The sequence below is a fragment of the Phasianus colchicus genome, chromosome 20 (genome assembly GCF_987193195.1).
Source record: "Phasianus colchicus chromosome 20, bPhaCol1.hap1.1, whole genome shotgun sequence".
Taxonomy (NCBI): domain Eukaryota; kingdom Metazoa; phylum Chordata; class Aves; order Galliformes; family Phasianidae; genus Phasianus; species Phasianus colchicus.
The window spans coordinates 931,835-955,181 of NC_143455.1; the positions used below are offsets into that span (position 1 = coordinate 931,835).

The following is a 23,347-nucleotide window of genomic DNA, read 5'->3' on the forward strand; positions in this document are numbered from 1 at the left end:
ATCTGGGCCACTGCACTGTGGAAAGATCTTGCTGCCCTGAAAGAGAACATGGTTGTAAAGGTACGTCACACAGATGCTCATGTACCCAAGAGTTGTGCCACTGAAGAACATCACAACAACAGCAGGTGGATCAATGGCTGAAGTAGATCTAGACAGGCAACGTAAGGATGAATTATTTGTAGCTTGGTATGCCCATGATACCTCAGGTCATCATGGAAGAGACGCATCCTATTGATGGGCTTGGGATCAAGGGTTGGACTTGACTATGGATGCTACTGCAGAAGTTACCCTTTAATGTGAAATGTGTACTATAATTAAATAAGTGAAGTGGATAAAGCCTCTTTGGTTTGAAGAGCGATGGCTGTGATTTCCCTGCCTTTGAAATGTCATTTCTAATCTTGTTCCAATCACTAATTCACAACTAGTGAATTGAGATAGAAGTGCTAAGCAATTGGCTGCTAGGAGACAGAAAGCTCTACTGTGGTGATAACACGCAAAGGGTATAAGCCAAAGTTGGGCCCAAAAGAAAATGATAATAGACACAGTAACCAGTTACAAGAGGAAGAGATGAAAACTAATGCTTGTGATGTGTCTGTGAAGTAATCCTTTTATTTGCCATGTATGGAGGGGGTTAAAAATACAAATTATGGAAAAAAGTGACAGAGTTTTCACATTTTGTGAATTCCTTATGCCACTTTACTATCATGACATTCTCACTCTTCCTCTTCTATCTTCTTGCCATGAATCTCCCGACTCTTCACACGGAGCTTGTTGACCTGTGACTCTGCAATGTCAGCCCGCTCCTCTGCTTCCTCCAGCTCGTGCTGGATCTTGCGGAATTTGGAGAGGTTGACATTGGACAGCTCCTCCTGTACAAGGACAAGGAGTTGGCGGTGAGGAACCATGACAGGGGTTTCAGTCCTCCTGTGCCCAAGCCCTTGAGGGGCTGTGGTAGATCCCCAGAAGAAAGCACAGGCCTCCTTGTCTCCTGCCTACCACGGCTTAAATGTAAGACTCACAAAGACTTCCTCATCCTCTCTTATTTGAGAACCCACATTAACAAACAGCACCAGAAATTTGTCACTCTTGAGGAGCTGTTTTGTCACATGGTCTTATTTTTTCTTGTACTTATTCTCCTCCTCCCTAGTACCTGATTTACATTTCATTTGTTAGATTCAGAAACACATGAAAACCCTGTGATGTTGATTACTGTCACAGATTCATGAGCCTCTTTAATGGATGTTGGCAATTTTAGTTTGATTTCCTGGATAAACTAGGCTGCAGAACATCCCTGACTGTAGCATGCCCCAAAGAAAGCAAGGCCGCCTGACATGATAATGAACAATGAGCCAAGACAAGTTGTGTCTCGGAAGATTCTTTCAGACCCTTTTCTGGTTTTCATTCTGATCTCTACAATCATACTTCCTTGAAGTAAAATTACTCTCACTCATTCTTCAAGTTATACTTACAGCCTCCTCAGCTTGTCTCTTGTAGGATTTCACTTTCATCTGCAGTTTGTCCACCAGATCCTGGAGCCTGAGAATATTCTTCCGGTCTTCTTCAGTCTAAAGTTGATAAGCAGGAAAGAAAGAATTGCTTCCCAGCAAATGAGGAAACAATACCCCATGGGGATGGTACACAACCATTTTGATGCGCTGGGTGTAAGGGGTATCAACTCAAGGAGGCTTACTGCCTTACCTGGTAGGTCAGCTCCTTCACCCTCCTCTCGTACTTGCGCACACCCTTCACAGCTTCAGCGCTGCGCTTCTGCTCAGAATCAACCTCCCCTTCCAGCTCCCGCACCTGCAATGAGAAACGCATATTTGGAGATTCCCTACTATCTCTGACCAGGGATTGCACACTCTTGCACAAATACCAGTCCTACGCACCCTGGCCTCCAGCTTCTGGAGTTGCTTCTTGCCTCCCTTCAGAGCCAGCTGCTCTGCCTCATCCAGACGGAGCTGCAAGTCCTTCACTGTCTGGTCCATGTTCTTCTTCATCCTCTCCAGGTGGGCACTGGTGTCCTGCTCCTTCTTCAGCTCTTCTGCCATCATGGCCGCCTGGAGAGGCAAAGCAGCAAAGCCAGGTTTGGAGTCAGAGACCTCTTGGGGGAAATGCGTGGGCCATCTGCAGTGAAAGAGCCCTGACTCACATCGGTGATGGCCTTCTTGGCCTTCTCTTCAGCATTGCGGGCTTCCTGGATGGTGTCTTCCATTTCACTCTGAATTTGCACAATGTCTGTTTCCAGCTTCTTTTTGGTGTTGATCAAGCTGGTATTCTGCATAACAGAAATGTTAGGATTTTTACTGTTAGACCTGATACCTCCACATCAAGAACTGAGAAGGAGAATAATGTTTCTTAAAGTTTGTAATGCAGGAGTCCTCTTTAAAGACATGGTGGCAAACCAGATAGGGATGGCTAGCTGGATTAGATATGTCACAGTATTGCTCTTCAAGTGTTTAACACAGTGAGATGCAAAGCAATAAGTAAAATACATAGCAATATCTCATTCTACACTATCTCATGCTGATGGGATTAATTCCCTGGAAATAATCTGACCTGGGTGTGGAGAAGTTGCACACGTTCAGTTGCGTCCAGAAGCTCCTGCTCAGCCACTTTCCTTGAGCGCTCCGTCTGCTCCAGGGCTCCTCGTAGCTCCTCAACTTCAGCCTGCAACAGGTTTGCTCTGCGCTCCACCATGGCCACCTGTTCCTTCAGATCCTCCTGTGTTCTGAGAGCGTCATCCAAATGTATCTGGGTATCCTGTAAAGCAGAAAAAGTAGTTTACAAGCTGGCAGAGCAATGGAGCCCTGTGGATAGTGACATTTCCTACTCTTTTAATGAATTACAATTGTAATGATGACTCTGTATAACAGGAGGGAAGCAATATGCCTATGTCTCTTATTTAGCTTCATACCTTGAGTGTTCCTTGTGTGTTTCTCAGGTTCTTTTGTGCCTCAGCAGCCATGCGGTTGGCATGGCTCAGCTGGATCTCCATTTCATTCAGGTCTCCCTCCATCTTCTTCTTCAGCCGCAGGGCTTCATTCCTGCTCCTAATCTCAGAATCCAAGGTGCTCTGCATGGACTCCACAATTCTGAGGTGATTTCTCTTCAGCTGGTCAATTTCCTCATCTTTCTCAGCTATCTTCCTGTCAATCTCAGATTTGATCTGGTTAAGCTCCAGTTGGAGGCGCAGGATCTTCCCCTCTTCGTGTTCCAGGGAGGCCTGAACAAGTCAAAAAGAAACAGTGAGTAGAAATATAGTTTCCTCTCTAAGCAGTCTCATATGCAATCCTTCAGAATATAGTCTATATTTTCCACAATATCTACAGATTACTGTTTCCATTCCATAAGATTGGAAACAATTTTTAGCACTGTGCACCTCAGCTTCCTCCAGAGAGGCTTGGAGTTCAGACTTCTCCTGCTCAACATGCTTCTTGACTTTCTCCAGCTCATGAACCGCTTTTCCTCCCTCTGCAATCTGCTCCGTGAGGTCGGCAATCTCCTCTGTAGAGAAGAAGGAACAATCACATGGTCAGATATGGAGCATACAGGGAAAGGCCCTGTGACACCAGCATAACAGGCCTGCTCCCATCACTGCAGGCACAGACCCAGGTGGAGAGGTGGGCAGGAAAGCTTCTGAGGAAGCCCCGCCAGCAGGAAAGGCTGAGCGACTTACGCTGCAAGTTCTTGTTCTCTCGCTTCAGCGTTTCCAGGTGGTCCAGGGACTCCTCATAGGCATTCTTCATCTTGAACAGCTCTGTGCTGAGGGAGCGAGACTCCTTCTGGGAGGCCTCCAGCTCAGTCTGTGTTTCCTCGTACTTCTGCTTCCACTCCGCCAGGATCTGAGGAAAAGCAGATCATGAGTAGGGATATGGTAATCATGTTCTGCCCAAGAAACACAGGCCTGGAGCCCAGAATACCTTGTCAAAGTTCTTCTGTTTCTTGTCCAGAGCTGCACAGGCAGCATTTGATCGCTCCACATCAACCATCAGGTCCTCCACCTCATTCTGCAGCCTCTGCTTTGTCTTTTCCAGGGAAGCACATTTGGCATTCACAGCTTCAACGTGTTCCTCTGCATCCTGCAGGCGCTGTGCCAGCTTCTTCCTGGAAGGAGGCAAGCAGAGCTGCAGGTTAGAGACGAAGAGGGAGCCTGCGTTTTACATTCATAAGAGGGCACTTGATCACTTTGGGGATTTTGACCCTCCATCTGTTCAGTGAATTTTCTGCACTGTGGTTGCATGCATTCTAAAGGGTTTGTCTAAGCTTTGTCTTAACACCTACTGAGTATTCAGCCTTTGTTAGCTTAACAAAATCCTGAAGTGTATGCATGTCATGCAGTCTGCACTTTTTCGCAGCATGCTTTTCCTCTCTCTCTTCTACCACTAGCAAGTATGTCACTGCCTTCATCCCAACCCTATCTTAATCCATTATCAGGGACTTCTAATTTCCCTTGATAATCTCAGACTTCTCCAGCCATTTCACATCCTAATTTCCCACATACTTGGCCTCCTCCAGCTCCTCTGTGCGCTGAATAGCATCCGTCTCATATTTGGTTCTCCACTGGGCCACTTCGCTGTTGGCCTTGGACAAGACACGCTGCAGCTCACCCTTGGCTTCCTGCTCCTCCTCATATTGTTCTCGGAGCAACTCACAGTCATGACGTGCAGATTGTAAGGCGTGAGCCAGGGCATTCTTGGCCTGTGTGGACATTGGGATTGCTAACCTGAATATCTTAAGATGCGTATTGACAGTGGGATTATCATATGCAGGAGTACTGCTCCAGGGGTAATGATGGGTAAACCCTGATGAAACAAATGTAAGGCTGAGAGACAGTGAATCCCTCAAAAATGTGTGCTAGAGGATCAAGATATGTTAGTGAAAATTGGCCTGGGGACAGTAATGTGATGGTTCTGTAAATATTTCTAGAAATGAGTATGGATCTTGTCTTACAGAGTATCAGAATCTCCTCAAAGGATAACTTCCTCTAGCATAAAATTCACTATGGCTCCTTCCCCCTCAAGTATAAACGCTGTTCCCTCCTTTACTGCAAGTGTATGGGGAAAGAACATTGAACCGCTCTTGTTTTAGATAGGATTCTAGACATGCATATCATAGCAACATGGCTTGAAGAAAGAAGGTATTTCCAGACCTTTATTTCTTCCTCTAGATGTCTCTTCAGTTCCTCAATCTGTTGGGTAAATCCCTGCTTGCCCCTAGAGAGCTGAGAAATCAAAGCATCTTTTTCCTCTGCCTGGCGAGAATATTCACCTGGAAAATGTAAAGTGAAAAGAAAAAAAAAGTGTTATGCTAACAGTAGAATCATAGATCATAAAGTGATTTGGTCTCAATATGACCCATAGGTCTTATAAATTCCATCATTGTGTATCATTATGAAGTGTATCACTTGACCACGTCCTTAAGCGTCTCATTCACACATTTTTAAATGTTTCCAGTGATTCTAATACTTCTCTGAGCAGCCATTTCCAATGCCTAACCACCCTTTCCATGAAAAAATTCTTCCTAACATCGGATCTGAACCTCCCTTGGGGCAAACAGAGACCATTCCCTATCCCTAGATCACTGAGAAAAAAAATAAAACCAGCTTTTAAGAAAATATAGAGCATGATGAGGTTTCCTCTAAGCCTCCTTTTCTCAAAACTAAGCAACCTCAGTTCCCTCATATGTCTTGTTTTCTAGATGCATCATCAGCACTGCTGTTCCAGCAGCTCTAAAATTTTTGCGTAGTGAGGAATCCAAATCAGCCGCACCAGTGACGAGTATAGAGGGACTATCATAAAGTGATGCAATCATAGAGTCAAAGAATAGTTTGAGTTGGAAGGCACTTTCAAACCCATCTACTTCTAATCCCCCAGCCATGGGCTGGGATGCCTTCCATTAGATGAAGTTGCTCAAAATTCCATCCAACCTAGCCTTAAACTCTTGCACGGAAGGGACATATACTGTTTCTCTGAACAATCTGTTCCTGTGCCTCACCACTGTCTGGTTAAAGAATTTCTTCCTTATGACTAATCCCTTCCCTAGTCCTGCTGGCCACACTATTACTGATGTGGTCCACATGGCCATTGCCATTGTTGGCGATCTGAGGTCATGTTTGACTAAAGATAAATGATATAAAAGTTTAAAACATCTACAGTAGCAGGCACTTGGGTACCCTGTAAAGCCATGGAATCTGGAATAGTTATGAGATGTTAGCTAAATTCTCCCTTTGCACTGTAACGTATCATTATAATTTAGAGGTTCTCTCATTGGACATCAAGAATTAGGATATGTCACCTGTTTCTGTTTGCAGACGGGCTCTTTGGGTATTGAGGTCATTGATCATGCGCTGATTTTGTTCCTCCTTGGTTTTAAGCTCACTCAGCTGGTCCTCCAGAGTGCGGCACATCTTCTCTAGATTTGCCTAGGTATTGAAAGCAAGGAAGGAAAGGAAATGAAACTCTGGACTCTGCCTGATTTTTACAGCAGAATTATTGTACGAGTGTGACTTGTAAATACAGCCTAAGCACCGTGCCTTTGCCCTATGAATACTTTCTATTGCCTTTCTTTACCTTGGCTTTGGAGACAGACTCCATGTTGCTGGCCAAGTCATCAATCTCCATCTTCAGCTCACTCTTCTCCTTCTCCAGCTTCTGCTTCACTCGTTGCAGGTTGTCGATCTGCTCCCCAAGCTCCGCTGTGCTGTCCGCATGCTTCTTCCGCAGGGCGGCAGCCGTGGCTTCGTGCTGCAGCGTGGCCTCTTCGAGGTCACGGCGCATCTTCTGAAATTCTGCCTCGCGCTTCTTGTTCATCTCAATCTGAGCTGCTGTAGCCCCTCCTGCTTCCTCCAGGCGCTCGCTGATCTCCTCCAGCTCCCGGGAGAGGTCAGCTCGGTGCTTCTCTGCTTTGGCCCGAGAGGTTCGCTCTGCCTCAATTTCCTCCTCCAGTTCCTCAATACGGGCCTGGGGAACATCAGGGACCCTTCACACCCATGTCCTTCTCCTTCAGATGTTTTCTGAAGGGCAGAAGGGAAGGACCATAGACTTGCCTGGAGCTCCTTGATCTTCTTCTGTAACTGCATGCCCAGGGCTTGCTCATCCTCAATTTTGCTCTGGATTTGGCTGATTTCAAAGTCTTTCCTTTTGCACAAGATAAATGGTGTTAGTGCCAGAAAAAAAACATCTAAGTACACCCACCAGCACTCAGCTGTCAAATAACCATACTTACTTCTTCAGTTTCTCATCTAGCTGCTGCTTATCATTTTCCAAATCCATTATGCTATCATGGGATAGCTTCAGGTCTCCTTCAAGTTTCCTCTTAGCTCTCTCGAGGTCCATGCGCAGCTTCTTCTCTTGCTCCAGAGACCCTTCCAGCTAAACAGAATGAGATCATTAGTGCTCTGCCAGCCATGTTTATTTCTACAACTGTCCTATAATAGCCATATGCTTTTGTTCTTACATCGTCCACTTGCTGCTCCAGCTTGGTTTTAGCTTTGGTCAGAGTATTGACTTTGTCTTCCTCTACTTGCAGGTCATCCAGTGTCTGCTGATGTGCCTCTTGGAGGGCTTTCTTCTCTTTTGTCAGCTTGGCAATTGTCTCATCCAGGACTGCCATCTCTTCTGTGAGATTTTTCACCTATGAATTAAAACATAGTCTAAAACTTACCTGCTGTTGCCATGGCAGTTGCATTTTGCAGTGTTTTGAATGAGGCTTATTTCATCTTTTGCAATTTAGATTAGACAGTGCACAATTTTTCCAGAGCTAACATGTTCTGGTGTAGTAGGCACTTCTACTCTGAGAGTAGCTTCACACATTATGTGACTTCTCATGTGCGTACCTTGTTTTCAGTGGCATGCTTTTCCTTCTCAACTTTGGCCAATGTTAACTCCAGGTCATCTATATCTTTCTTCAGCTCTGAGCATTCATCCTCCAGTTTCCTCTTCTTGGCTGTCAGCTCAGCATTAATTTCCTCCTCATCCTCAGCTCGTTCTGTCACCTCCTTAATTTTGGCTTCCAGCTGGATTTTGGTTTTGATGAGCTGGTCACATCTTTCCTCAGCATCAGCCAAGCTATCTGCTTCCTATGGGGAGACACAGATTTTTGTGAGTTATAATGCTTTGAAGTTCTGTTTGTTGTCTTTTTCTCTCACAGACACAGTATTCAATTGCTTCTGTTTTGTTTTATTATTATTATTATTTTAATATAATATTTGGGGAATTAGGCTGTTCCATTTGTGAGAATAATGAATTAGAGAAGTTGGCAGGTTTCTTGGAGTGAAGAAACTGACTCCTGATTGATAGCTGAATGTCAAATATCTAGCAATCTAGGCATTATGGTATATCTGTGATTAGGAAAAATGGGTCTTTCTCATGGTTGCTTTACTCTACTGCATAAGAACACTGCTTTGAAGGCTGAACAGATAGGGATTCTTCCTATCCAGTTCAGACAGATCTGTCTGCTACTTTGTATAATTGATTAGTGCTACAATTCTCTCTCCTTAGGACAGAAGGGCCATCAAGTCTGATTTGGCATTGCCAGGTTACTTCACTGGCTGGTATGGGACACCCCTGCCACTGTCCATTTATTCAACATTCCAGTAACTCAGAGTGTGTGACTTCTTTTCTTATTGTAAATTATTTATCTTACTACAAGTCTCTGATGGGAGGAAAAAAGCAGTCTGTCTGTGTAACACTTTTTCCAAGGGACAAATAAGCAGTGATATTCACCGCCTGCACTTGGAGCTGCAGGTCATTTTTCTCCTGCAATAGGACAACCATTTTCTCCTCCAGCTCCTTCCTCTTTGCCTCAGATTTTGCAAGCTCTTCCTTGGTCTTCTCAAACTCTTCCTTCATGTTGGCCATCTCCTTCTCAGACTCTGCGCTCTTCAGCAGGGGCTTGATTTTGAAGAACAGCTTCATCCAGGGCCAGTGCTTGACATTCATGAATGAACGAACATTGTACTGGATGCAGAAAATGGACTCCCTGAAATACAGTTCATGTAGTTATTACATACCTTGAGTGTGAAAATTTTAAACTCATTTAACTAAGCATCATGAAAATAAACTAAATATGCATAATATTTACCTCCTTTCCACCATTCTCTGGTACTCCACTCTCATCAGGAAGCCCCTGCATCTGGCTTGTGTGCGAGTGATGATTTCAGCCAGCTTATCATCTCTCATCTCCTCCAGGAGTCCCAGCAGCCCAGCTTTGAAGAACACCTTGAAAAATAAAATGTTGCAGCAGGTAAGCCAGAATAGAGACACAACAGGCTTTCAGCTTTCAGGAGACATTAATGATCATGACCAGTCTCACCTTGGCTTCCTTCCCACATCATTTTTTCCACTGTGCCTAGGAACTTCTTAATAGCTCAGTCCTAGACCTTCAGTCTCTGCCTGAACCATCTTGTTAAAATTTTGGTTTCCCATTCAGCCACTGCCTCAACCATGCCTCTGCCTGGCTGTGGACCACAGTGAACTCTTTTTACTGACTTAATGTTAGATCTGTTTCATTGATCAGGAAATTACTGAGCAGTACCTGATCCTTGGTATACTACCTAGACCTGGCCACAACCAATCTTTAAAACAAGAATTTCTGGCTTCACCTTACACCTTTCTTGTTGTCACAAACCTACTGGATGATTTGGACTCTTAGTTGAATCTGTCCTTGGTTGGTCTTCTTCACTTGCCTTGCGAAAGTACTGTGTGCTTGGATCTTTTTTGGCTGAGGCACCCAAGCTACCAGCTGTGTTACTGCAATCCCTGATCCTCAGGAAGCAACCAGCTCTTACTGCTCTCTGTTTGAACAGAAGACTTATTCATACCTTGGTGTGACCAAATCTGTACTGGGTGTGGTCCACATCAATGGATCCAAGGAGCTTCTCAGAAGCCTTCTTGCTATCCATAAATTGTCCCTCTGGGATAGCACTTGCATTAAGCACTCTATATCTGTAGGAGAAAACAAAGTATGAAGAAATACCCGTTATTGAATTCTCCAATACAATTGAACCCCATAGCCTTCTAAGACTGTCTCTTTGAATTAGTCTAATGCCAGAAGCCAATTCAACCTTTGAGAATGGGATATGGAGAATATTTTTTACTGTTAGTTCAGAATCCAAAATAATCCTAATCCTCAGCAATGTCATATCATCAAGATCTGATAGAGAAGCATTTACATATTACTGCTCAATATCAGTGTAACATATATGTTTCAAGTGCATTTCAATATCCAGGCTATTCGCTTTGGTTTGAATGGACAGCAAGTGGTACCACTCTTACCTCTGTTTGAAGTCAGCATATAGGACTCTGCTGGGGAATCCTTTCCTGCAAATCCTGATGCCTTCTAGCACACCATTGCATCGCAGCTGGTGCAGCACCAGTTCATGTTCCATGGCACCTAAGAAACACCACAATTAGTGACTACCCCACTGTTTGACACTCAAGCTAAGAGCTTCTGCAGTTCAAATTTTACCCACTGTATCTCCTTACCAGGTGTTTTTGTTTCATTTGGGATGATGCAGCGTACAAAATGGGGGTGAGTGCTTCTCAGGTTAGCCATCAACTTGTTTAAATTCTCCTGTGAATGTATGAGATTAATTATTATTAATTGTTATCCACTTAATAGTGGATTTATCAAACTGAATGTTTCAGAATATAGACTTATCTTCCCTACAACATATTGCAGAGCTCCTAGAGGGAAACTCAGAAACTGCAGACATCTGGCTTTGTTGATTTTGAAATTCCTTCATTGAATAATGATTAGTATTATTTTTTCTTAATCTTCTCATACAAATACAATACTAATACAGAGCTACTATATTACAGTTTCCTTCCAGTTAGTATATCTTTTGGTATACAGTTGGGCATTTTAAGCTGTAGATACTGATGATCTGGACTTTTGGCTAAGTCTGACTACAGTCTGATTTGGTAGTAGATTTCAAAGAATAGAAACATAGAATGGGTTTGTGTTGGAAGAGACCTTAAAGACTACCTAGTTCTAACCTCCTGCTGTGGGCAGGGACATCTCTCACAAGAACAGGTTTTCCAAAGTTCCATGCATTCTGATCTTGAACATTTCCAGGGCTGGGCATCAACATCTTACCTTGGTAACCAGTTCCAGTGCCTCACCACACCCATAATAAAGAATTTCTTCCTTCTTTTAGTTTAAAACCATTACCTCTTGTCTACAACATGCCTGTGTAGAAAGTCTCTTTCCATGTGATTTATAAACATTCAGTATTGAAAAGTTGTAATAAAGTCTCCCTGAAGCCTTCTCTTCTCTAGGCTCAACAGATCTAGCTCTCTTGGCCTTTCTTTCTAGAACAGTTATTTCATGCCACTGAGCCTTTCCACGGCCCTCCTCTGGATCCATTCTAACAGTTCCATGATCTTCTTATGTTGGAGTTCCCAGACCTGGATGCAGCACTGCAGAAGGTTTCTCACAGTGGTGGAGCATAGAGACAATCATCTTCACCAGCCTGCTGGCAACATTTTTTTTTGATGCAGTCCATGCTATGACTGGCTTTCTGGGTTGCAAATGGGAGCTCCTGGCTCATGCCCAATTTTTCATCCACCTCTAACCTCAAATCCTCCTCTGCAGTGCTGCTCTGAATCCCAATGCTCATCGCCCAACCTGTATTCATGCTTGAGATTATCTTCACACGGGCACAGGACCTTGTACTTGGTGTCACTGAATTTCATGAGGTTCACTTGGCATGACATATCATACCTGTCCAGATCCCTTTGGGTGGTATACCTTCTTTCTATTATGTCAGTTGTACCAGTCAGTTTGATCTCATCTGCAGGCTTGTTAAGAGTGCACTCAATCCCATTATCTATGTTATTAGGAAAGATAATAAACAGTGCCAGTCCTGATTCAGATCCCTTAAGAACACCTCTCAGAGCTAAATAAGTTTTTTTAATTTGGAAGTGAAGCTCAAATAAATGAGCTGTGCTAGCAGTAGTTCAATATCCCTAAATATCTCAACTTCAGCAAAATTGAAAACATTACTGAAAACTGATCACAAAATGCATTGACTCAATATCTCCATCAAAATTTAAACATTTTCATAGAATCTTACGATCTTAAGATTTTTTTTTTTAATGCTAGATCTGTTATCTTTTATTTTATGCTATCAGTACTGAAAATTGTCATTGATATTAAAACAGGTGTTGGAAAATTCTCTGATGCCTGCACAGATACTGAGTTTGGCCTTCACTCAGATATAGATAGATAATCTTGAGTGAGATCATAAGACAATGCGCAGGACAACCAGGGGATCAGCCCCAGACAGTATGGGTTTATGAAAGGCAGGTACTGCTTGACCAGCCTGATCTCCTTCCATGACCAGGTGACCAGTCTGACGGATGAGGCTGTTGATGTAGTCTACCTAGACTTCAGCAAAGCCTTTGACACTGTCTCCCACAGTATCCTCCTGCAGAAGCTGGCAGCCTTGGCCTGGACAGGTGCACTCTTCTGGGTAAAGAAGTGGCTGGAAGGCTAGGCCCAGAGAGTGGTGGTGAATGGAATTAAATCCAGCTGGTGACTGATCATGAGTGGTGTCCCCCAGGCATCAGTACTGGGGCCTGTCCTTTTTAATATCTTTACTGATGACCTCAGCAAGGATATTGAGTGCAACCTCAGTGAGTTTGCAGATGACAACAAGGCAGGAGGAAATATCAATCTGCCTGGGGGTAGGAAGGCCTTAGAGAGGGATCTTGGACAGGCTGGATTGCTGGGTTGAGGCCAATAAGATGACGTTCAACAAGACCAAGTGCCGGGTCCTGCATATTGGCCACAACAACCCCAGGCAATGTTACAGGCTTGGGACACAGTGACTGGAAGACTGTGTAGAGGAAGAAGACCTGGGGGTGTTGGTCCATGTTCGGCTGAACATGGACCAGCAGCATGCCCAGGTGGCCAAGAAGGCCAATGGCATCCTGACTTGTATCAAAAACGGTGTAGCCAGCAGAAGCAGGAGGTTATCTTCCTCTGTACTCATCACTGGTGAGGCTGCAACTTGAATACTGTTTTCAGTTTTGGACCCCTCACTACAAGGAAGAAATTGTGGTCCTCGAGTGCATCCAGAGAAGAGCAATGAAGCTGTGAGGGGTCTGGAGCACAAGTCTTATGGGGAGCAGCCGAGAGGATTGGGATTGTTTAGACTGGAGAAGAAGAGGCTCAAGGGAGATATTATTGCTCTCTGCAACTACCAGAAGGGAGGTTGTGGTGAGGTGCGGGTCAACCTCTTCTCTTGTGTAACTAGTGACAGGACAAGATGGAATGGCCTCAAGTTGCACCAGGGGAGGTTCAGGTTGGACATCAGGTAAAATTTCTTCTCTGAAACAGTGGTCGTTCCAGGCAGTGGAATGGGCTGCCCAGGGAGGTGGTGGAGTCAGTGCCCTGTAGGTATCCAAGAAACTTTTAGATGCTGTACTAAAGGACATGATTTAGTGGGGAAGATAGATGTGGTGGCAGATGGATGATTGGGATGGATGATGTTGGAGGTCTTTTCCAACTTTGGTGATTCTATGATTCTATGATTATTCATTCTCAATCTAAGTAGGTGAACTTTACCCTTTTGTAATTTCTACTGAATCCAGAAAAGAGCAAAACTGAAGGAGACAGTTGCAATAAGTAAGCCAAGGATGCAATATCAATAGCTAATTAGATAAAAAGAAACAAGGCAGTTGCCTAGATTGTTTCAGGAGGCTGAACCGTATTATTCTATCTCCTGCAATAAAAAGACCAGACACACATTGAGGTACAGCTTTCATGGTATTTCTAGGGCCTCTTTCTGGTTCTGTAAGGATGATAAGATTAATGTCCAAAACTGAAACACACATTTCAGATCCAGAATAAGTTTACTGTCCTTCTTTGAAAAAAGTAAGTTTGGTACTTACACGGAAAAGAGCTGAGACTGTCTGGAAAGAAGAACCCTTCTTCTTGCCACCCTTTTTGCCACCACCCTCTGAAAATGGAAAAAAAATAAAAAGATCAGAAATCTTTAGCATAGCCTTTAAGATTCTGCTTCAAACTGTATGCTCATATGAAAAAATGGATTGTGGAAAACTTACCAGCTTCTCCACCATAGGTGGCAAACAGTAAGGCCAGTGTCTTCACAGATGATTTCTGGTACAACCCAATGACAGTTTCGTTCAGGGGGTCCTTGTTCTTCTCAAGCCAGCCAGAGATGTTGTAGTCCACTGTGCCAGCATAGTGCACCAGGGAGAAGTGGGCCTCAGCCTTGCCTTTGGCAGGCTTGGGCTTCTGGAAATTGTTGGACTTGCCCAGATGCTGGTCATAGAGCTTGTTCTTGAAAGAGGTGTCAGTTGCCTTGGGGAACATGCACTCCTCTTCCAGGATGGAGAAGATCCCCATGGGCTGGAAGATAGCACAAAAAGTAACAGAGAAAAATCACGTTAGTGTGAAGCATGTGCTATGAGATTCAGAGGTACCTGTGTATTGTTGGTAGCATCTCTGCCTGAATAAGAGGCTAAGTTTGTCAGGAGTTCTCTGCCAGGAGATTATTTGTCTTTCCTTACCTTTCAGCAGTCTGTCTTCACTAAACTGGTAAGAATGTCTCACCACGTCAGGTTAAAATTGGCAGTAGAACCAGGAGAAGTGGCAGACAAATACAATTGGGAAAATAGCTACAAGATGCAGACTGTCTTGGAAAATTGGGGCATGCCATATTTATTTCCTAAACAATGTGTGTGCAGTTTGATTTTGCATCTTCAGAAGAAAACGTAAAATTTCTCTAGCTATATTTTAATGAATTCTGTTGGTAGGAGTCTAGGCTATCTTTTCCATGCTTGAAGACACAGTGATGCAAGATTGGTGACACAGATTTGCATTTAACTGTACTAATTCCTAAGCACTGGACTAAAGTATTAATTCCAATACAAAATGCCTTGTTTCACTGAAACTGACTGTCTGGCTGCAAGTTCTTTCCAGCTGAATCTGACTGAGAAACATCACAAAATTCCAGAATACATCACACACTTAAATGGAAAAAGTACCTTTTCAATGAGCTCAATGCAGGCAGCCAGGTCCATCCCAAAGTCAATGAATTCCCATTCAATGCCTTCCTTCTTGTACTCCTCCTGTTCCAGCACGAACATGTGGTGGTTGAAGAACTGTTGCAGTTTCTCATTGGTGAAGTTGATGCACAGCTGCTCAAAGCTGTTGAACTGTTTAAAGCAAAGAGAAGTGCACAGGTTCTCAAAGAGGCAACAATGATCACAGGGTCATGTTAGTATTCTTCTGATTCTGTTTTAATTCCCCAACTGAACCGCCAAACCTAGCAATACAGTAATAACATCTAATTCCTTAGAAGGATTCCTACTGTAGAAAAAATGTACTGTCCTTGCAGGGCTTTATTAGGACTATTTTTGAAAGCAATCTACAAGTAAAATTTATTTTTTACTGTGCTATTCAAAGATAGATGTTCCAGGAACCTCAGTTGCTGCACCATGGAGGTGTGTCAGCTTTCTGACTTCTGGGAAAATGGAGGCTTCCTCAGTATCCTACACCAGAATTTCTCTGCCCTCAAATCAAGAATATAGAATTTTCTTTGTTTTGACACAGAAGTTCTAGTATCACCACTGCATTCACAGCACAGGAAATATGCTCTATGTTTTCCCACAGCATTTCCCTTTCCTTGGCTCTTCCAAGACTGTTCACATCCCTGGTCCACATCTGTGTAAGCTCCAATAATAGATCTGTCTCTGACTGTGAAATCTAAGATCTTTTCCCAGTCAACGGTGTCTAAATTTGTCTGTCAAAACACAGCATTTTTTTCTATCTGTTGACAATATTAGAGTCAAAATGTATTCACATAAAGTAATTTAAGCATTCTACTGTGATAGAGAAGAGAGATGGTTATCTCAAAAACAGCAGATTAGGAGCATACTCTTCAGAATCTTCTTAAAAAGAAATGTGTTTCTGAGTTCTCAAAATCTCTTTCTGCCCCTCTTATAACCATGATGCCAAGCTTTTGTTCCTTACATCAAAGATCTCAAAGCCAGCAATGTCCAGGACACCAATGAAGTACTGCCTGGGCTGCTTGGTATCCAGCTGTTGGTTGATGCGAATAACCATCCACAAGAACATCTTCTCATAGACAGCCTTTGCCAGAGCACCAACTGAATTGTGCACCTAAAACAGAGATGAAAGGACTGGGGTTACCTTCTATTGCAGAAGAATATTCACATTATTCTTCAGATCATATAGTTTCATACTTAAGATTATACCTGTGACACAGTTTGACCTTTGGTCACGAATTCATTCCCAACCTTCACTCGAGGATAACACAGGGCTTTGAGCAATTCAGCTGAATTCAGGCCCATGAGGTAGGCAGCCTTATCAGCCACTAGAAAGGGAGAAAGTAAGAAAGAGGGGAGCATTCATCACTGATCAATGGCTAGAATTTGGTCTGTGTGAGCGAAGTTATTGGTGTGCTCTGACTGGTTCAACCTGGAGGAGAGAAGACTGGGAGGGGATTTTATCAATGCTTATAAATATCTACTAAGTGAGAGTCAAGCAGTGGTGTCCAGCAACACAACAAGAAGCAACAGACAAAACTGGAACATAGGAAGTTCCATATTTACAAAAAAAAAAAAAAAAAAATTACTTTGCGGGTTACAGAGCACTGGAACAGGCTGCCCAGAGAGGTAGTGGAGTCTCCTCTGGAGATATTCAAAACCCGCCTGGAAGCTTTCCTCTGTAAGCTAACACAGGGAACGTGCTTTAGCATAGGGTTAGACTAGATGATCTCCAGAGGTCCCTTCCAACCTTTATAATTCTCTGATAAGTTCTGGGAAGGAGTGAAGATTATGGAAGTTAATGCTCGCCTGGTTTAAAAGCGAGAACAGGCATTGTATGAATAGGGAAAGCTTGAATCTGGAAACTCCCAGAACCACTCCTAAAACCTCTGATATCATACCAGGCATGATTGCAGCCCACTCTTGTTCTGTGGAGACAAATTTTCTGCAGAGCAAGAAATGCAGGACAGATTTTGGAAAAACAACAACAACAAAAAACAGTTATAGTGCTTGAAGGTTTTTCTGACAAAGACCCTTTGTTAAAGTTCCCATTTTCAGGCTGTGTGTTTTTGAAAACACACAACCTGAACTGGATAAAAGAACAGCATTTCTTGTGATCAGGGATGCAGTTAAACAGATAATGAACAAAGAAGCTTTTCATCACTTTTACTAGCTGAATTGGGTGATACCTTCTGTGCCATCTGGCTCTGCCTGCTCCTCTCGCTGTTTCTGCTTGAACTTCAAATTCCCATAGTGCATGACAGCCCCTGTCAGCTTGTAGATGGCAGTCTTTTCATCAGCAGTGAAGCCCAGGATGTCAATGGCACTCTGCAGTGGAAACAGTTAAATAAAATATGTCTTTAGTAAGCCACCCTGCAAGGCATAGAATGGAGGTATCTTTGTGCTGTGTTACTCACATCTGTAGCCATAAGCTCCTCTTGGTCATCAATACTGGGAACGGTAATCTCGCCTTGACTCACATAATGGTAATCATATGGGTTGGTGGTAATAAGGAGCATGTCTGAAAGCAGGGATAGAAAGGACACAGGCTTAGATTTTCAGCTGGGCAATAAAGAAAACAGTTGCTTGGTGATCATGTCCAAAAAGATGTAATGATCCTTCCAACCTATTAGCTCTGGTTTCTTGTTGGACATGATCTGATAAAAGATGTGGTAGCTTCTCTCTGCCGGGAGCTGGAAAGTGACCCTGGACTTCTCCAGCAGATCTGACAAGGAAGGAAAAAAGAGTTAGGTACAAGACAGGGCATGGAGGTGGGAATTTGAGAAGGAATATGAGCAGGCCAGGAGCATCTCTTACAAGTTTCAATGTCAGCAGAAGCCAGTTTGCCTGTGGCCCCAAAGTGGATTCTGATGAATTTACCCTGTTGAGGGGAAAAGGAACAATTTCAGCCTGGGTGCATTCACTGCCCCTGTATAAAGCAGGGAGAATAAAGGACTGAAACACCATTTCTGTGGGGAAAGGCTGGGAGAACTGGTCCTGTTTAGTTTAGAACAGAGGAATGTCAGGGGCATCTTCTTGATGTCTAGAAATGCCTCAAAGGAGAGTGCAAACAGGTCAGAGTCAGGCTCTTTCCAGTCTTGCCTACTGATAGGCAGTTCCACACTTGGAACACAAGAGGTTCCATCTTTACTCTGCTAATAACTGAGCACTGACACAGATTGCACAGAGAGTCTGTGGAATCCTCTTTCTTAGAGATCTTCAAAAGCTGTCAGGATGTGCTGCAGGACAGCCTGCTCTGGGTATGCTCTCTTGAGTAGGGACGTTGGAGCAGATCACCTCCAAACATACCTTCCCACCTCAACCATGCTGTGATTCTGTGAAAGTTTTTGTCCTAAGCTGCAACTTACAAAGCGTGAGGAGTTGTCATTCCTCACAGTCTTGGCATTTCCAAAGGCCTCCAGCAGCGGGTTGGCACTGATGATTTGATCCTCAAGTGTTCCCTACAGGATAATTATTCATTAATATTGCTAAGTTGCAAAGACAACTAGAGATCAATTGTTCTATTTAACATAACTTACCTGCATTTTGCCAGGCTGCTCCTCCTTCTTCTTCTCCCCGCTAGCTGCAATTGTTGCAAAGTACTGGATGACACGTTTCGTGTTCACAGTCTTCCCTGCACCAGATTCTCCACTGTGAAACCAGAGTAACAGAAAGCGTGAGGTCAGGCAGCAGTCCACAGACATAGGGCAGCCCCGCAGATTCCAGCAGGGAAGGTACTTACGTGATCAGAATTGACTGATTCTCACGGTCTGTGAAAGAGGTGGAAATAAAAATGCTGTTAGTGGTGGTTTTGAATAAGATGGAACTCATAGGTGAGATAAATACAAGCAGTATTTTTGGAGAGTATTACATTCAGGCAGCTTCAGTGAGGAAAATACTTGTTGTTGACAAATGTTAGGTTTCTACACTGTTTCTTCCCCTTGAGCTGTTCATTTAAAATCCGTCTTGGGGCAGTGAAACTGGTATCTCTTCTTGACGTATTTCCTTAATCAATCTAAATATGACAGGAAGATTGCTGGAAGAATTTGCGTTATTTTACATTTTGGAAAGTCTGGAGAATTATGTTCCTCAGAGGTGTCATTATTAATGACACTGGAATGAAATGCTCATATGAAGCAATGCCCTGCAGAATCCACAAAGATTAATCATATATTTCTGGTGTGTTTTTTGAATGTTTCAGGAAGTACAACTGAAGCTAATACATCAGGGAGTCTTCAAATAGTGGAAGAATCTGTGATCAGTTTCTTTCAACTTCCCTTTAGCAAAATATCATTATAGAAGTCTGACTAATTAGCTTTCCTCTCTATATAACAAGAGGTTATAGACAATAAATGTATGCATCAAAAGACTTCTGATTGCGCCATTACTAAATTCCTTTTTTTTTCTTCACTATTTTCTTTCCTTGGTAACTCTGGTTTCTAAAATTGGAGAGATTTAATCAAAGTTGGAAATGTTTAAACAGTCACTTAATAGTGAATTAATTATTTTCGAAGTATTATCAAAGGAGAAGGAAGTTCCTATATTGTTTTGGTTGTCTTTTGTTTCAGATTTTCTTCTGTTCATTCTTTGTTTATTTCTGCCTTTGCAAGTCTGTTTTTAAAGGCACTAAGACAAAGAAGCATGTATGAAAGCATGTATGAAAGAAAATGCTGAATTACTTGTCCTTCATGAACTTGTTCTAGTGCTAAAAAGTGAAAAGGAGAAGAAACATATAAATTATCTTCTTATTTTTCTTCAGTATTCAAGCAGTTTATTTAATAGACAACATTATTATGTTTAGTTATGTTTCTGTGTACTTATGAAACTATTGTGAATGCACGAACATCAAAGATTTTCTTTTCTTCAGAAAAACTGCAGTTTCAGTGCAAGGATACTAGTCCATTCTGGTCAAGAAACTTTCTTGTCTGAGAAGAAACAAACCCAACAAAGGTATTAGCCAACAACTAATTTGAAATGAATACCTCTACTGTTGTTTCTGGATAGTGCAACTTTGCTGAGATCCTGACTCCTGTTTTTTCTCAGCAAGTTATAAATATCAGAGTAACACCTGAAATCAGACCATTTTCTTTTTTCAATCTATGTCTTGACTATGAAGATAAAATACCAAGGACTTAAGCTACAATATATTTTTAAGTGATAAATTTAAATCATCTGAACTCTATTAATACTTTATGTCACATTTCAAGCAAATGAGATCCAAATAATGAATAGGGCTTTGGTGCTCACCAAAGATAAAAGAGCACTGAAGGATGAAGGGAAGGCAATTGATGTCATCCACCTGGACTTCTGCAAGGCCTTTAACATGGTCATCTATATTCTCATCTCTAAATTTGAGAGAGAGGAATTTGAAGGATGGACTATTAAACAGATAAAAATCAGTTGGAAGGTCACAGTCAGAGGCTTGTGGTCAATGGCTATTTATATCCAGGTGGAGGCCGATAACAAGCGGCATCCCCGAGGGATCTATCTTCAGTTTGGTACTCTTGAACATCATGCACCTCAAGATGTGAACCTTCAGGAAATTTGTTGATGACACTAAGTTAAGTGGAGTGATTGATTGATTCAGCAGAAAGAAATGATGCCATCTAGAGGGACCTTGATAAAGTCAAAAGCTGGGCCCTTGTGAAACTAATGAGGTTCAACAAAGCAAAGTGCAAGGTTCTGCACTCGGGTGAGGTAATCCCAGATATGTATACAAACTGACATGTATACAATTCCTTGGAAGTAGCCTTGCTGAGAAGAACTTAGGGTTCTGGTTGATGAAAAACTTAACCTGAGCCAGCAGTGTGCACCTGCAGACTGGAAGGCCAATGATATCTTGGGTACCATCAGGAGAGGGGCAGCCAGCAGGGCAAGGGAGGGGACTCTATTTGACCCCCTCTATTCTGCCCTTGTGAGGACCCATCTGAAGTACTGTGTCTAAGTCTGGGGCCCCCAACACAGGAAAGACATGGAGCTTTCAGAGAGGGTCCAAAGGAGGGCCACGAAGATGATCCAAGGGCTGAAGCACCTCTCCTATGAAGGCAGGCTGAAGGAACTGGGCTTGTTCAGTCTGGAAAAGAGAATGCTACAGAGAGACCTCATTGCGGCATTCCAATATTTCAAGGGAGTTTAGAACCATGAGAGAAATCAACTTTTTACACAGGTAGATAGTGACAGGATGAGGAGGAATGCTTTTAAAATAAAGGAAGATTTAGATTAGATGTCCAGGAGAAGTTTTTTACTGAGAGAGTAGTGAGGTGCTGGAACACATAGCCCAGATAGACTGTGGATGCCTCGTCCCTGAAGATGTTCAAGGCCAGGTTGGATGGGGCCCTTGGCAATCTGATCTAGCACATGATCTAGCATCTGGCAACCCTGCCTGTGACAGGGGGGTTGGAACTTGATGTCCTTGAGGTCCATTCCAACCCAAGCCATTCTATGATTCAATGATTTGTTTCATTCAACCCAATATGTCTTATTAATTACTGTGACTGTAACTTTTTTTCAGTGCCCATTTTTGCATGCTGTTAATAAGACTTCTATAAATAGTTACGACAGAACTGTGTTTCATGCACAATATTAGCAAATATTAAAATAACAGTTCATTAAAAGTTCATGCCGAGGTTTACATCTCTATGCAGACTGATTTTTTTTTTTTAAAGCAAATATTAACTTTCTATAAAGACAATGCAATTTGCTCACCAGTCAGCATGAACTGATAGGCGTTGTCAGAGATGGAGAAGATGTGTGGAGGGGCCTCCTGGCGCTTTTTGCCTCGGTAGGCCAACACCACCTCCGGGTTGTACACCGGCAGCCACTTGTAGGGGTTGACAGTGACACAGAAGAGGCCCGAGTAGGTCTGTGAGGAAGGGACACGGCACGCTGGCTTCCACTCAGCCTGGCACAGCAGTCCTCCCCAGCTACGCTACCCAAGGAAGAGAGCTGCTGGTACTTACGTAGATCATCCAGGCTGCATAACGCTCTTTGAGGTTGTACAGCACAGCGGGTTCATGGAGGTGGGTCATCATGGCCATGTCCTCAATTTTATCGTACTTGGGAGGGTTCATGGAGAAGACCTGATCTTCTTTCACAGTCAGAGTCTAACACAGGAAAACAGATTTGTTAATGTTAGCTAACAGTTGGGAGTAGTTATTACTTTCAGTTCTTAACCCTTGTTTTTTTCTCACCTCTCCACCTTCAGTCTTGACAGTGACCTTCCCAGATTCTTTGCTTTGGATTGTCCCTTTCACAAAGGATTCTTTGGGATGCACCACAAAGACAGATGTCTTGGCATCAAAAGGCTTGTTCTGGGCCTCAATTCTTTCCTTCTCTGACTTTCGGAGATAGGGAGCGGCCTCCCCAAAGGCGGCCATCTCAGCATCTGGAGAAGCCATGGCTGCGCTTAAACAGGAAGCACAGTCAGAAGAGTGCTCTGTAGGACGGAAAATATGCTGAGTCAGTGAGTATACTGTTATGTGAAAGAGAGAAAATCTACAGTATACAAGCATATAAAATCTAAAATATACAAGCAGGTATAAACAACTCAAAAGTTTTATTTCAGCCTGTCTTGGTTGGAAATACCTGTATTCTTTCCTGAAATTAAGATCAATTCCTAATACATCTGGCTATGAAAGGAAGAAATTGTTTTTGAGTGCTGAAGTATTGCAATACAATCTTTCAGTGTCGTATTATCTTGGTAGATTATAATGAATTTTGATGATGCCATTGCGGAGACTTCAGATGAAATAAGTCTATGATGTTGGCTTAAACACTATCTGAAAGTCTCTGAGAGACTTTCTTGTCTAATAGAATTCACTTGCTATGGAAAATTCATCTTGCACTTTTACATACATTAATATCATGATTGTCTACTCTGCTTTCTCAAAAACTTAAGCTGCAGCATTTGTTCCTGGTCTTTAAAAGTTGATACATTTTGTTGTCAATTCTGATGGCAGAAGCTGGAAGTCAGTCACTGCTGTTTGAAAATATTGCAACTCATTTTATCTGTTGCACAGATAAAATATATCCAGAGTTAATGTATGAGTGGATAGCACAAAAAAAAAAAAAAAAAAAAAAAAAGCCTTCAAACCTATACTGGTAATAGATTTGGTTCCTCATAGAAGTAGGTATCCAAGGCTTGTAGGAAGTACAATGGAATAAAAGGTTTTGCCCAGAAATTCACAGGAGCCATGTGCTTACCTTGAAACTTTCTGTCAAGACTGGGCACAGCACTCCATAGAGACTTTTATAGAGTCTGGTATGCAGATGCTTTGGATGTTTCCCTTTCCTTCAGTCAAAAT

General features: G+C 42.8%; 1 protein-coding gene across 1 annotated transcript; it reads right to left on the reverse strand.

Annotated features, from left to right (window-relative positions):
- Positions 1-589: 589 nt before the first annotated feature.
- On the reverse strand, positions 590-23,347 carry LOC116235572 (myosin heavy chain, skeletal muscle, adult). The gene is made up of 39 exons (XM_090122118.1): positions 23,247-23,347; positions 22,235-22,479; positions 22,004-22,147; positions 21,750-21,906; positions 18,787-18,814; positions 18,584-18,695; positions 18,413-18,505; positions 17,862-17,925; positions 17,671-17,769; positions 17,462-17,565; positions 17,234-17,372; positions 16,254-16,372; positions 16,009-16,158; positions 15,021-15,191; positions 14,076-14,382; positions 13,902-13,969; positions 10,488-10,575; positions 10,278-10,395; positions 9,824-9,947; positions 9,085-9,221; positions 8,727-8,982; positions 7,838-8,080; positions 7,459-7,635; positions 7,228-7,373; positions 7,049-7,139; positions 6,573-6,962; positions 6,298-6,424; positions 5,153-5,271; positions 4,505-4,701; positions 3,924-4,107; positions 3,680-3,845; positions 3,383-3,507; positions 2,918-3,226; positions 2,560-2,763; positions 2,153-2,278; positions 1,890-2,060; positions 1,699-1,803; positions 1,470-1,565; positions 590-869 (listed from the first exon to the last, which is right to left on the reverse strand). The coding sequence occupies exons 2-39, from the start codon at positions 22,439-22,441 to the stop codon at positions 714-716; spliced, it is 5,817 nt and encodes a 1,938-aa protein (XP_089978244.1). The 5' UTR covers positions 22,442-22,479; positions 23,247-23,347; the 3' UTR covers positions 590-713.

Excerpts from the sequence above, each read along its gene's own strand:
- LOC116235572 (XM_090122118.1), bottom strand. The coding sequence starts at position 22,441 with ATGGCTTCTCCAGATGCTGAGATGGCCGCCTTTGGGGAGGCCGCTCCC. Across the intron at positions 6,963-7,048 it reads AGAAGATCAAGGAGCTCCAG|GCCCGTATTGAGGAACTGGA; the intron begins GCAAGTCTATGG and ends GATGTTCCCCAG. Across the intron at positions 3,846-3,923 it reads AACAGAAGAACTTTGACAAG|ATCCTGGCGGAGTGGAAGCA; the intron begins GTATTCTGGGCT and ends GCTTTTCCTCAG.